Below are 16,415 nucleotides of genomic sequence, written 5' to 3'. Positions count from 1 at the left end.
CGTTCTTATGAAATATAGCGAAGTAATAAAATTAATACCTTCGTAATTAAACTGCATCCAACAAGAGCCATTCTATTATGTAATTATATGCCTTTTACGTATTACTTTAAACTTCAAACTAAGCTTTAAAATTGCATAATTGATAATACAAACTTATTTTTGGAAAAAAATATTTATAAATAATACTCGTATTCACTTTTGTCAGCTATTAACGGATTCCTCATATGGTTAACCTTTATATCAATGTCATAGAGAAAAACTCCATTTATCTCGGATATTTTGAGTATCTCCATAGTTCGTAAGACATCCTTAATATCGATTCAAGCTTTAAAACGCTGTTCAAGGCGACTTTTCAGTTATTTTAAATCTATTACCCATATAACAAGAGTAACCAAAGTACTAAATACATTTAAAAGACTCCTTTCATAACTAAAACTCTTGTCCCAAAATCTCTAAGAACACCCACTAATTAGTCCATCATTAGACAAATTAAACTGCAGTCTCACGACACACATCCTCAGACGAAATGCATTAAACCTACAAAAGCGATCATAACTAGGTAGACAGTATTGTCAGTAGAGACATAAAGTACGACAATTAAAACGTTTAACACAGCTTTACAAGTCACAATCATAATGGATGACAGATTAGACGCCCAGCCATGAGATTATTGCGGATATCAAATTAGCTGTGTGACATTTGCGCTGAGTTATAAGATGTAGCGGTGTACTACGAAAGCACACAATTTTTTAAAGGATTTTTTTGAGGACAGTTTTTTATCTATAGCTTTTTTCTTGTTTAATATTTGGAGAGAAAGGGTGCCTAAGAATGAAACAAAGCTTAATATTTAAATTATTTTTAAGGGTTGAATGGCGACTTCCCTTTTCTCATTTATAATCGGAATGGAATCACAATAAAAGTCTGCATCCACGTAGGTTGAAGAGTTATTAAGACTACGCCTTGATAGTATGCTTTTCATATTTTTCTAATTTTTTTTTAAGAAAGTAATTAATTTGATACCCACACCCAATATGCACGAATCGTAGCATCCTTTATACATATATGACTATATTTACATTTGCTAGCGTGATTTTTTACAATATGATGATGTCATATTCAAATATCTAATCAAAAATTTACCCAATTCTTCTTCAAAACGGCTCATCTTTAGAGCCTATTTCGTAGAGCCTTTAATTCATTGCCATGCCCGCTACCACAGGCACTTGGCCTTACTCAAACAATATTAACTAATCGCTCGACGCAGTAATGACAATGAGACGGTAATCAGTGATGATTTAATATACTTACAGTCTAGTGAGGTTTGATGTTTTCCTTATGAGCTTTTAATTAGCTTAGCTTTTTAAGTTGTGTATGGAGCTAATTATCCGTGTTTTCGATGGCACGTTTAATTGTGGGTCCCGGCTGACATTTTCCTAGATCGTTGACAACTAGTCTCACCGAAGGGTATCATGTTATAACCCAGGTAATGGATTGCAGAGGCCGAATAAACGCTCCATGTAAAATACAAGTACTCCAAGAGTCGGCTTCCAGTCCAGACTAGAAGCCGGCTCCAACATAGTTGGAAGAAAGGCTAGGCCGCTGATGATGATGATTTTTGTATTAACACTCATTAATATTCCTAAAAGATGATTGGATCCTCATGATAACGCACTAAACTTCATCAAATCTTAACTATACAGCTTCACTTTTTCTCTGCCATTTACAAATACATTAAGGTCCTAATTACTTCCCAGTGCTTGAAGGTCAGATCCCGAACATCAGCTTCAAGGTCGCACATACAAAGGGAGCTTGTATAGGCTGTAAGGCTGTATGTGTACTGTTCGCGGATGCGTAATGCGGTGATTACTATCAGGATGACGAATTTAACTGTTTGAATAGCACAATGACAGAGCTGCGTATCGTTTGTTAAATAAAAAATATAGAAGGAGATTTGATAGAAAATAGTGGTTATTAAAATAACTTAGACTTGTAAGGATAAAAGTCAGTTTATAAGAACTCGTTTCTTGAAATCTACATTTGGTTAAAGAACAACTGTGACTATTTATATCCTCAATAATATGATTTGTAACGATAACAGCAGTTAACCAGTTAGCTAATTAAGTTAAGTAATTTGACAAATTAAAAGGTGGTAAAATAATTAAATTATCTAGACTTAATCTATTTCTTGCCATAAATCTTGTTACCCTAAACTAGATAGTAGTAATCTCGGCTGAGGGCGCCTATTTCATACTATTCTGAGACGTGGGTGGCCCAGAAACAATAGACTATCAATTAATTAAAATTCAAATTAGCAAAGAAGACTTTCCCGAGTAATTATTAATTAATTAAACCGCATACGCACATACGAGTAAAAATAAACAATAAATTTAACAATAAGATTTATATGTATTGCTCTAAATAAGCGTGAAAAACAATTACGAGGCGATTGGCGAGAGGGTGCTAAATAATTCTGTGCAGACCGTAGTCATTAGCTGACAGATAATTTTAATCTTCGATTAAACGCTAGTTGCGTCAGTTGTCTGAGTAATGAACGTTCGTAGTTTACGGACCTGCGTTGATTAGGCGCACATTCAAATTGATTTTGTTTTATTTGTGAGGCTCAAGATATGTTGTGGTGTTATTGTTTTAAGGGTTTATCCATCGTGAATAATTTTACTTTAGGGTAGACTGTCGTTTTCGACAATGATTATTGCGTGAAGAATGTTTTCAAAAACAACTTAATTACTTAAAATATTTCCTTTTATGTCAATATAACGTAATTAATAACACCAGATATTTGGACTTAATACACCATAAAAAAAGAAAAATATAGGAAAAAAAAATATTTTGCTATATTTTTCTTCCCGTAAAATATATTTTTTGGTCGAGCACATAAAGTTGTAAACTGTAGATTTTGGGAGTTTGGGTAGATACAATATACTGTCACCTATTTCATCTAATGTCTACTATATTTAATGTCTAGGGACGAGTTTTAGATTACCCAAAACTTTTAACATTTTAGATACATAACAAGATAAACTTCAATTTTATTGTACATAAAATTTTTGTGGAATTGCTGTATATCGTTAATATCTAAGTCAGCAAATCCCACAGCTTCCCACTATCCAATGATTCACACAAAATAAAACTGAGTAAAGGTCATCGGCCTCATACAATAGTGCACTCATTAGTACGCGGGCCGCATTCGCTAATTATAACGACACGGTCTCGGTGCAGCGCCAGGTGTGTGTCGCACTTGTCACTGTTGACCTGCACCGAACTTACATGTGGCTTATGACCTGTTTAGCTTAAAGGTTGTTGGGGAACAAGAAGAGATGATGAGAAAAAGGAGGATTAAAAAAATACCATATAATTATTTATTTGGAATCGCTAAAGGAGGACTTAAATTTTTTTTGTAGATTTAGAACAGCCAAACAGAACACAGATATTAGAATCAACTATCATGGTTCCACTTTGTGTGTAATAGCACCCGGGTGGACAAAACAGAGTTCGTAATAACGAAGAAAAAAAAATTGTGTAAATTAAGATTGTGTTGTTCGAAGAATGTATTGCTATGAATATGACTTAAATAACACTTGGTCAGCTAGCTGGAATCAAAGTATAACCATTTTTGAAATGGATAAAAAGGCGGTTACACATTAGGATATACATAACTTGGATACGATTAGTACAAATCAGAGAGTTATAAATGAGCCTAAAGTAAATTGTATTCTTATTATTCTATTTATTCATGTATCAGTTGGAATAACAAATCACATTTTTTAAAACTATAAGAAGAAAATACGTCGCTAGTTTTTCATCAACACATCAATGAAAAACCATATTTTCAAAAAGGTTAATCACGTCGTAACTAAATACGTTCCGTTTAATACTCGTTCAACTTTCCCGTACAAATTACTGGAGCGTGACCGACTTAATATTATGTTCCTTGAAGCTTTGTAATAGTTTGTTAAATGTCCACTTATCTTGCGAGACTCGATCTGACATGCGCATGCGCACGCGAAAATGTTACCGATGAGAAAAATTCGACCGTTTTATGAATACTGCAAATATCGGCATGAAAAATGTGAGCGACACTCAAGGATATAGAACTCTCGCATTCAAATGAATATCGGGTGAATATCTTTCATGTCAATCAAATCGAAAACTCTGAGTGTAGTTGTAATAGTATGGTAACTAATTTACTTCACTGTTGCTGAGTTAGTCTTATGAATGTAAAGATAAAAGTGCTGAACGTGATGTCTTAGGATTTTATCGATTCGACATTAATATGTCCTTAAATTTAGTTCCGACAGTACCCGCTAGAGGTGCTGATAAAATTTCATACATATTTTTACGGTAGCTAACTTCTTTTCGATAGTCGTTAGAAGTAGTTAATAGTGATACTGATGTAGGATTTAAAAGAGAGAAGACATAATATTCAAGTTTACCTAGGTATTTCTTACTCTAACGGTCTATAGAACATACACTACAGCCTGCTAGTAACAAATTGTCACAATTTGTACACACTGCAGTCATCTGATATGAGAGGAAATTACACTGAGCCCTAAGGTGACGCGTACTTACATACGAAGTGGGAAAGGACCAAGTACTGTTACAAATATATTGTTATTATAAGCGCGAGTGCATAACCTGGGTGACCTTTTGACATTTGGTAAGAATTTATATTGGGTATTTAATTTTTAAATGGATTACTTATGTGTAGAAACATCTACACATAAGTAATCCATTTAAAAATTAATATTATCATACTTAAGCTGAAATACAATCAAATACCTGTAAATATTATAGTCAGACAACTTAGTAGGAAGTCTGTCATTCACAGACAGTTAGTTCCATAAAGTCTGCGGGTTATTTATGTTCTAATAGTGGAAATCTTGCCCACAAGACTTGCTACCAAATTTTTCCGGATTTAACTGTCAGTATCACAATTTAAGAAAATTCGGAATTAATTAACACTTTATTCTTGGATGAGTATTTTTTGTTCCTTTGAGTGCAAAGGAACAAAAAATACTCATCCAAGAATTGCTTAAAAGCTTAACACTTAACTTTTAAATACTGGCCACTAAGAATTTGTTGTATTGCAAGAAATAAAACCTTTTTACGAATAAACGTCAATGATTTAATTCCTTATTCAAATCTATACTTTATTTTTAAAAATGGTAGCATAAAACATGCAGTAGTAATAAAGCTTTCTACACACTAACATGGTATTAGAATTTATAGGGCGCCTACAGATAGAGTATGGTCTATGGTCCTTAGGAGGTAATGCGAGTGGCGTGTTCGGTACCACCGATACGCTGTTGCGGTTTCCTATGGACTACCCTTGGTGTATGGTACAAGGGATGAGAGAAGAGCGGTACAAGACGATCTGTTTGCAATTTTTTTTGTGAAAATATGCTGAGGGATATTTTAATTTTAGCTAATCGTTTAAACTTTGCATTTTTTTATTTATGCTGAGCTTTACAATTCTAATCATATAGAACTATTAAACAGGATTCAGTAGCGAGATTTTCTACAGTCGGTACTATCAACTATCAACTATTTGACATTACTTGAAGAAAATAGTTCTAGAGGCACTGATCAGTTTTTTATACAAAAATGTATGTTTAGATATTTCGTATAATTTTATGTATTTGCACTGTTTCAAATTAGCTTGCAGTGATAATACATAAGATTTGCTTTCTGTCAGACATAACAGTATAAATTTGAAAAGCCATGATACATTTCAACAGCGTGAACGAGTGCTCTTAAAATAATGAGAGGTAAGATAATACTCTCTTAACTTGTAACTTGTACCACATTAGACCTGATATTGGAAAATTGTCTAAATTATTAGCTGCCTTTGTAACGGCTCGCAGCGTGGGAAAACAGGCTAAGTTTTCACAGGAAATTATACTCAGACATAACCGAAAGATGTTGCGGTCACTTTTGAAAACTACCGGAGAAAATGCTTTAGATAGAACTGTTATATTATTTCTAGAGATTCTAGGCGCCCATAGCCAGTTGCGCTCACCGGTCGGTAAACGATCTGTGGGTTAAGCGACCATTGGCGCGGTCATTCCATAGATGGGTGACCGCATAGTGGTATTTAAACTGGGCGTCTCCGTGCTTCGGAGGGCACGTTAAAAGTCGGTCCCGGTTGTTATCTACTAAGATAACAGTCGTTAAGCCACGTCAAAGGCCTCTCAGGCGGCTTGAACAACTTTGACACTAGGTTGACCACTAACCATACGACAAACAAACATTTCTAGAGATAATTATTCATGTTTCGTAGATGTAGGTTGAGTTTCATTAATACTTAGTGTTATTTGTTGTGTTGTTTCTTTGTTTGTCTTTCTTTCTAGTGAAAATGGGCAGAATCGATTTATAGTCAGAGTTAAAACTACGTCCTGGAAAAGTTTGTCTATTTTTTCACAGGTAAATTGCTGGCATAAGCTACATTTACAAACAATACATACACAAATAAATACTTGTTTTAATTACATTAATTTTTGCTGGCAACTTCGTTTGCATGTTTTGGGGAGAAAAATAGCAATTGTGCGTTCGTTTTGCAAAGATTTCAGTCGTTGCATCAATTCTGTCTAGTTTATATCGCTTATGACAGATTTTCGCAAACTATTAAAGTAGATATTTTATTACTCTGGACAAATATGTTTTGACGTTATTATATTTATGGTACTGGTTTTAGTAATGTGTCGCGTTATTTAAGTAATTAGACTATCTGAACATCTTGACGGGATGTGAAAATGTTAACGTTTGAGATTATAATCTTGACATCTCGTGTGGTCTTTACACACTACTTAAAGTAAAATGGTCATTTAATTAGTTATAAATTAATTGCACTTTATTTTTATAAATCAATGTAACAAAGTTAAAGGCTTTGTCCGTTTCAATGAGTTTATCGAAAAGTGTGATTTACTCGTATAATCAGCACTATAATAGTATAGGACTTTTTTTACGATAGTCAAGAAAATAAATATAAAGACATCATCTAATAAAATCCGGATTAAACTGTGAGCTTGTTTCTTTATAAAAAGCAAAAATAACTAAACTGTAGAACAGCAACGTTCGTAAGTAATTCTTCTAAAGCGTTAATAATTAATTGCATAAAGGTAACAACACATACTACACATTCACACATTACACGTCACGTCGCCAGTAACTCCCAACTAACAGCATTCTCATGTGTAGTCATATAAATTGGGCCCCTTTGTTCTGCACTCACGGAATTTTCGCTAAAATACGGAAAGCATGAAGATGCCCTTATATATAAAATAGGTTAGGAGTTAGGGCCTCTCCGGTTACGGCGGTAATGCATCTCGTTCCCACGATACACATGAGCCGGTGATGTACTCCGCTTACGACCCGTGACAACAGATTGCGAATTATTTTTGCAGAGTTGCGTTTTCAAAATCATTTTAAATCTACAATTTAGATTTGTTAAATTTATTTATTTGAATTTGGGATATTTTACATATCTTTCATGTTTATGCTTCCCACATTTCAGTAATAATACTTGATGTAAGCAGCATTTTATTTTTGATCCAATAATATGTTTTTATAGTAAAATAACCAGTAGATTTTTTTTTTAACTCTTATAATATAGTACTATTGATCACACGAGTATCTATTATAAACTGTTGAACTTATTCACATAAATTAATCACCAACTTTCGGGTAATTGCAATAAATATAAGTTCCGGGAAAATTGTTTTTTCCAAAGAAAGATTGCACCACGAAATAACCGTAGTACCTAGTACTTAATGACCTAATACTACAAAAAACTATAACAGTACCAGTTCGTACCTTGTATTTGCGACAGCGAAGTCGCAATGATTTATAATATCAGGGAAAACCTAGAGGAAAAACCCAATTAATAAAAACAATACATCCTTAACTAAATTCTTAAAATTGATAATAGATAAACATTAGTGGTAAAAACATTAACCAAAATAGTAAAAGTATACTAGGTTAAAGGTCAATATCGAAGTCCCAATTTTGACAATGCATTTCCGATTTTCGTACTAGCAGTCGACTTGATTTGGTATTGTTGATATCTTTTTAGGCAATTGGTCGAATGCATAACAATTTTGGAATTCCGGAATTTCAAAATGACGCAAAATCCGCTTGAACCATATTTGTTATACATATAAGGAGATATTATATTCCTTCAGATACTGCCGTGTCTGAACAAGACCAAAGAATAAAAATGTATTATTGAAAAGGTTCGAAAATCCCACTTTGTCGGTAAAAACATCAAGCTGTCGTGGGACCCAAGTGGAGTAACCCTTTGAAGAGCAAGCAGGGCGCATCGCGTGCTGCACTATATTAGCTAATAAGAGATCCGCTCACTCATTGATTCACTCCTTTATGCCATTGATTGAACGCTTCAACTCGATCACAAAAGATTTACTGTTTCTCACTGTTTCTCTTCCACGAAAGAATTTCTGAAACTTTTGCAAAACTTTTTGTACACAAATTGATGGAATACCGACTTAAATGGCACAGCACAGTGCGATAAAGAACAAACCTTTATGGAAGTTTTTGATCTTATTATTGCAAAAAACGTGACTCTGGAAATTGCAACGAAATATACCAACGTTTTTTGTTGTCATTATAATCAGAAAATAATGTACGCACGCCAGATTGTACGGGAGATTGTTGTATGTTAATGAAAGTAAGTTAAATTTTATTAAAATCTTATACGTATGTGAAAAACTTTATAGTTTTAAAAATACGTGCTTAGTTTTTAGAAAAACCCGTTTTGAAGCTCGTCGTTAATAGGTTATCTCTATGGATGATAACATTATTAGTTTTAAATCTCATCTCAAATATCGCTCGTACATATCTTTATGAAAAAATTATAAATATTTCTCGCCCATATCTGATAAACTATTCAGCCCCAAAAATACTTTCAACTTACGTTTCGCAAGTCTATTGTCTACATTACAACCACGTTTTCAACCACGGCCAGAACTTTTGAGCTAAAACATGAAGCAAACCGAATTCAACATTCTTAACACACTCAATCCTAGTATAATATTAGATCTCCCAACTTCAGTAGCCCGATTCTCTACTACTATGGAGTAAGGACAACCGGCTAGCTATAAAAAAAATGTATGAAAATCTGATAAGCGCCTCTAGCGGACGTATTATTATAAACTACCTTGCAGTACATTTTAAATCTCAAACTCTATTCGATGTTTCCAATTGTACAGAATCGCGCTACAGAAACTGCAAATTAATCATCCACACAGCAGCAACACAATTTTAATCAGCAACAGAGACACAGCATCGTTTACTGCAGGTCGGAGGTCGTATCGCAACAGTACCCCATCAGCTAATATAACAAGGACCATGGAATATCTAGACGGACAGATTATGCTTGTAAGGTTATAGGTTAGGAGTGAGCTTTACGCGGGATCGACTGTACCTAATGCGTTTGTAGTTGAATTGATATAAGTTGGCCCTTGGTAGGATATCTTTGCAGAGATATTTAAGTAAACATCGAGTGTTTTGCATGTCATATTTTTCTGGATGGATACAATTAATATTTCAGTACAATAAAGATGTGATTTTTTTTGTTCTTTCTTTTTACAGCTATTATAAAGAGTATTTTATAATATTTGTATTGACATTATTTAAAACACTCGCTTTTATCTAACTTTATTACACACGTTTTGACTTAGCCGCAACTTAATTTCAAATTTCTATAAAAATAACCATATTTTGTAGGATACAACTAGTACGATGGCAAATATCGGTATTATGGATAAAGTTTCTTATTAAAAGTGGAGATTTCGTCATGGTTAATAGTTATATTGATAATCGTAGAAATCTTTTAAATTCAATCATTTGCTAAAGTAATTATACAGCCAATATATTTTTTATGGCTGGTGTTTATACTAACATAATTTTGATGACTCAAAAGTCTAAGGTCACCGGCTTATCAAAAGTAATTCTGATTGATTATGAAAGTATGATTACATGCCTATCAAAATTGTTTTATTGGAATGATAATATCGACCCCGTTTATTAACTAGGAGTGCCACGCGGTTTCATCTGTTTTCTGGATCCAATACACTCTCACAGTCTGTAAGCTTGATGCTTTAACCATCCTCTTAAATGTGACTGTGTTTATGTAAGATAACACAAAAGAGTTGTTTAAATCTGTTAAGTAATTTAAGACATGAGAGCGAATCAAACAAACAAACTCTTCAATCTATTTGTGTTGATACAGATACGTCTGCTTATTCTTTACCTCTTCAAAGTTGAAAGGCCAGTTATTTTAAATATTAGTTAATATAAAATAAAAATCACAAGCATTAAATTAACTTTTAAATCAAGACGTGCAATTAAGGTGACATTTAAATATTTACGAAACCTTGATTGCCATATAAAACAATTAATCGCCATTTAAGAACTATATTTAAATGATTGCGAATACAACAATTTTGTAGACGGACGTATCATTTCTAAATGCATAGAACAATAATTTAGAAACCACGAAACGTTTTGTGAAGTCTTTACAAAATTCTCGTTAATACAACTATTATGTATAATTTGAACGTGTTCTGATTGCTTTTGTTCTGTTAATTAAGTTTATTTTAGATTTGTGTCCTTATTATGACTAATATTGTTGATCTTCATATCCATTTTTGTAACAAAATGGTCCTATGTCTAGACTATTTGTTTAGATGACTGCCTCTGTGGCGCAGTGGTTTAGGCCGCCACGCCGATACCACTGCAACGGGAGGTCGTGGGTTCGATTCGTTCGGGGGTTCGGTCTGGTTGTGCTTTGTGTCCGTTGTTTGTATGTTTGTAAAAGTCCCCGCGACACAAGAGCAATTCTTAGTGCGGGAGTTGTCTTTTTTAAAAAGAAAAGAAAAAAAGAAAGATTTGTATCTATTATGTAAAATGTTTTGTTATGTGTATAGACTTTGTTTGTTCCGTGTCTGTTAATTTTGAGGTTAGTTTTCATTTTGTATCATTTATCCGACTGCGTGACGCAACGGAGGATAATGTGTTATCACCGTAGATATGTATAAGCTTTATTAAGTACCTATAAACATTCCATTCCAGCGCTTTAGGAAAGCCTTTATTTCTCACTTATATTTTCTTTCTGTTCCTTGCTATGCCTCTCATATAGTAGTGGAGCCTTCCTTGTCTCTCTTTCCCTTATTTTGCTCTATTCTCGACATCTCTTTCGGACTATTTTATCTTCGGCCGTCTTCTGCAGTACCACACAAAAGTCATTCCAATAAAAAAATGCAGTGATATCTTGTATGTGTGTGTGTATGATAATAATGTAACCAATCATATATCTAAAGTGTTAGTACATTACAACGGCCACTATGAACCTCGCGCACTGTATCTGCAGGCGCAGGTGATTCCTCACTTGACGAATGGTTATATTAACGTTATTAATAAGCGGATGCGAGCTCCCATCGTATTATCTGTCCATCAAACTAGTGCTTAACTAAATTACATCATGAAGATTATTAATATGGATTATTACGCGTAGCTACATATAAAAAAAATAAAGAGAGATAGAGAGAAATAGCTCAATTTTGCGAAAATCTTCAATAACATTTAGAAATACTTTATTTGTTTAAGTTGCTCACATAAACATAAAGCTTGTTTCAGAAATCGAATCCGTATACCTGTACTGTTCTATGTCTTATAATGTTGCTCGCACTACTGAAACAGTCTAGTTGCTACAATATTAAAATGATAATTATTTGTCAGTACGTAATTAGCTATACACTGGACTGATCAATAGGAATAAATACCTACAAAACAAAACACAAATAAGAAGAAAAATTCTATATATTAACTTGCCACAAAATTCATCTACTATACAAATTTTGTTCGGTATATTAAATAACAATTACTATAACTATAGCCTTTACAACACTATTACTTCGATTACGATTCAAGGTAAAACCGTAACTTTAGGAAACATTCCGCATATATTTCTGACAGACAATAAAAATCGTAAAATATCGATAAATGTAGCCGACGTCGCTCAAACACTAGGATATTACAGTGGAACTAATTTTATATGAACATAACGTAATTGTTTAATTTTATTATTGAATATTATTGGTATTTAAGTGGTTTTAGTTGCGCTTATAGCCAGTTGCACTGACCGGCTAACTATTAAAGTGTGGTACTTGTATAAACTTTGACCCTGTCAGTCTATAGACAGAACTCTTAGCAGTAGTATTTTAACCTCAGCAGTCAAAACAACTGGATGCAGAATAATTAAAAAGTGGATGATAACTGTCAATCGATGTATTTTGCCGGGTTTTTATTTATAAAAGATACTATTTCATAAGTTTCTGTGATTTTTTTAATGTTACCTACATTACATATAAGTGAAGGATTCCACCACAAAATCACAGATTTGGAGTAAAATTGTCCATTTCCCGGCGGCAGCTGTTAGTTGCTGACTAGAATTAGGCCACTTTATTCACACATACTTAGAAGAAATTTTTGGAATGGTTTTGCACTCTTACAAGTAGATCAATGAATAATCAAAATGTTTTCAACCCAGGTTCGACCAAGGCAAGTCAACGAAAGGCGCGAGCAAGCTTCGGCGCGACCTGATCAACGCAGAGATCGCCAACCTTCGGGACTTACTGCCACTGCCGCCGTCCACCAGACAGAGGCTCTCGCAGCTACAACTCATGGCTCTCGTCTGCGTTTATGTCAGAAAGTCCAATTACTTTCAACAAGGTAAGTTATTTAATCGTCTAAAGTTACCCTCTTATTCATAAATCTATACTAATATTATAAAGCTGAAGAGTTTGTTTGTTTGTATCTCGGAAACTACTGGTCCGATTTGAAAAATTCTTTCAGTGTTAGATAGCCCATTTATCGAGGAAGGCTATAGGCTATATAGCTATATATATATATCATCACGCTACAACCCATAGGAGCAGAGTACCAGTGAAAAATGTTACAAAAACGGGGAAAATTATGATTCTCTTATGTGACGCAAACGAAGTTGCGCGGGTCAGCTATACGCTATAAACATATTTTAGTTAAAAAACTACTATAATATGTCTTCTCCTTTTCATTTCGTTAAGGAGTGAACGAAACAAAAGTCTTTATAAGCCTTTCATAACTTCATATATTTTTATGAATAAGAGGGTAAGTCTTTTCAACCAGTCAGGCTTTTCTACTTTTCTATCGCTATGCAGCTGCAGCTTACATATCCCGCCGGGAAAACACTGCAGTGGGTACTTGTTCACCCCGTGGTCTAGGATTTGGTCGAGTGCTCCTGACTGGCTGTGAAACTATGATATTATCTTATATAATATCATTAGTCTACACACGTCTAATGCCGAACGAAATGATGATAGCGAGTTATCACTGTATGAGTTGGTTTATCAACTGAAATTTTGATCAACGGTTTTCCAAAACTATCGACTATAACCGAGTAGCCACCGGACAATTTACCAAAACGTATAAAATATCTTTATCAACAATCAGTTTGATTAATGCAAAATTATGCTATAGGTCGGGAGTTGTCTAACCATTTTTGCTACTTCAATCTTTTGCTAACTTTCAAGGAACTAAGAAACTGTAACTTAATCACGATAAGTACCTCATTAATTTAGGGCCTCAGGCAGTAAATCATTATTGCAAAAATGACGACCGTTTGAATGGATACCGATCAAATAGCCCCGAGCCCTCAAACTATTAACCCTTTGGACCTAAAACGTTTGAAACAGATTAGTTAATGATCTTCGTTTTATAAGAATATAACGATAAGTTCACAGATGGAACACATCACGCCAGTTTCCTCCTGAGGCGTAGGTAGAGGTGTAAACGGCATTCACGCATTCTGACAGATGTCATTCGCATTCTGATTATGGTTTTGAGTAGCATTTAAATGTTAATTGGTATTTTAAGTAAATGTTTTTAAGTCCTTTTTGTGGTTTCTATACAATTATGCAGTAGATACTTACACGTACGAACCTTAAATCGAACTCTGATAATATACACAATCGCATTTAACATTACCTTTATTAGAAGTAATATGCAATTACTTACACCTTTAAAACCCCTCCATCATTACGAGAGGAGACCCTGGCCCAGTAGTGGGGAATTAATGGGTTAAATTTTTTTCATTGAAAATTATGTCAATCACATAAAATTATCATTAATAATCTTGCTCACGGAGTTAGCATTCAGGCTAGGTGCACTTACAATCCTCACATAAAATTACTTACTGAACATAAATAAAACATAGAAAGATTCTGAAGAGGATCTAAACCGGGTTCTTAATCGCAACCTGACGGGCAGCTCTTTAACAAACCGTGTTTAAATTAATATGTAATAGCCGTGAAACACTGCCTGTTAACGTGGCCACTCACCGGGACACACGTGTAATGGGAGTTGGGACTATACATGTGCAATATAATAGGCGATAAAAACGAGCATCTTGCTTTTTACATCCATAAAACTCAAACACAATATTTCATTGATTGAATTTTATATAATATCTACGTACAATATAATAGTACGAGATTTAAGGTTACCAAAGTGTTAAGTAACAAACATTACTAACCAACCTTGAATATCTTTATTCATTTTAACCATGATAGGTAACTATCACATATCGATACGGTAACCGTTTAGAATCTCTCCTTCAAGCTCAATTTGCCGCGTTAACACAAGGCCGAATTTCACACACAATACATGCACGCAAATATCAAAAATCAGCCTTGAAACGTATACAAAAAATCGCGAAAAAACTTCAAATAATTACGTAACAAACGACTGTTCTCACGATCGAAACAGTTAGGACGCTACTGTCGGCATAAAAAACAATAGCGTTTCGGTTTTGATAGGAAAATTAGAGAAAATTAGCGGTCCGGGCACTGGCTACCGACTGATGGTTATTGGGCCTAATGGTGCCTGCAGGGAATCGAACCCGAGTTGGGCTGTCACGCCCGTAGTGCACGCCAGCCAGCCCGCGCGGTTCACATGCTTACTGAACAACAATTCTTTAGGAATTTCTTACACAGTTACTTTACCTGTTTATTGAATACATTTTTTTTTGTTTCATATTTAAAAATCTTTAATTTATGCAATTTATTTGTCATATTTGTGCAAAATATTTGTCGTTATGGTAGTTGAAATGATTTCCTATCCAAGCAAAAAAAAAGATTGTCTAGCCATTATACATCTTTTTACATCACACGCTTTACAAAGTTCAGCCTAACAACAACCCAGCAAAGCATTTTCTAAAACAAAACAGCAAACTTCTATTCAAGTATTCAGAATAATCAAGTAGGAATTTTCAAGTTGCGTAGCGTACCTAAGTGACCCTAAATAAATAAGCTTTGACCTTTCGTACAATGAATTCCTATCATACATACGTACCTCACTGTCATGTAAGCCTACGTTCACATTTCGCAGAGATTCCCCCGGGACTACCAACTTACAGCCTCCGCGTATGCCACGATAGTTTTCGACCACGGCCTTATTCTGGAAATTTGTTTAGTATCGAGTATTTTCGAAAATGTCTGCAGTACTAATATTTTAAATTATGTTGGAATACGACTGTTATATTTTAAGAGTTGAGTGTTCTCCAAAATCGTAATGAATGTTTTAATTTGTATCAAAATGTGCCTATAAATTACAAGACTTTAAAGTTGTCAAACAGCAACAGTTGATTCAGAATAGAGTTACGATGACGACAAAATCAGTTTCAAAGGTTTCTTACAATATGTACCTATGTTAAAAATCGTGTTGGATATTTTTTACGTAATCGGGGTTGCTAATATCTTATTCATGCACTCTTTGTGACGTAGAGACGCCCGCAAATTGCGTGTGAGTTACGTTGACGTACGATTATTTGAATAATTAACACGTAAGATAAGAATATAGGTTTTTCTCAATAGACTGTGACGTAATGATAGCTGCTATACGTAGGAATTACGTTTGCATTATATAATTTTAGAATATATTGATTTTCTATACGTCAAGGGTATATACAAAGTGTCGATAATTATTTCATTTTCTGCGCATCCAAAAGTCTATAACCATAAAAAAGTCATATAAATATTTAAAATTAAATTTACAACTTCCACAGTAATAATAAATTCAATAAAATACTGCATACAACAAGGTCGAATCGATTTTACGAAATTTATGTTTCCAAATTACTTCATTTTTATAAACATACTACGATTTTAAGTGGTATCGATATTTTTATCGATGTACAAGCGATTTAGATAAAGTGGAATAGCTTAATTTGTCAAAGATAAACATTTTAACGATAGATTTACGATAACGGTATCGATACATCGCTTGCGAGGGAACGGCTTTAATTAATCAATTTCTGGGGCATTTTTGACTTGATTTATAACTGT

At 34.0% G+C, this 16,415-nt stretch overlaps 1 protein-coding gene across 1 annotated transcript in view; it reads left to right on the top strand.

Annotated features, from left to right (window-relative positions):
* dysf (neuronal PAS domain protein dysfusion) overlaps positions 1 to 16,415 on the top strand; it is a 127,834-nt gene that overhangs the window by 26,900 nt on the left and 84,519 nt on the right. Inside the window, exon 3 of the mRNA XM_076128519.1 lies at positions 12,584 to 12,765. Within this exon, the coding sequence (XP_075984634.1) occupies positions 12,584 to 12,765 (182 nt within the window). The remainder of the gene's footprint in view (positions 1 to 12,583; positions 12,766 to 16,415) is intronic.

The sequence above is a fragment of the Anticarsia gemmatalis genome, chromosome 21 (genome assembly GCF_050436995.1).
Source record: "Anticarsia gemmatalis isolate Benzon Research Colony breed Stoneville strain chromosome 21, ilAntGemm2 primary, whole genome shotgun sequence".
NCBI lineage: Eukaryota > Metazoa > Arthropoda > Insecta > Lepidoptera > Erebidae > Anticarsia > Anticarsia gemmatalis.
This window is presented reverse-complemented; position numbering and strand designations above follow the sequence as displayed.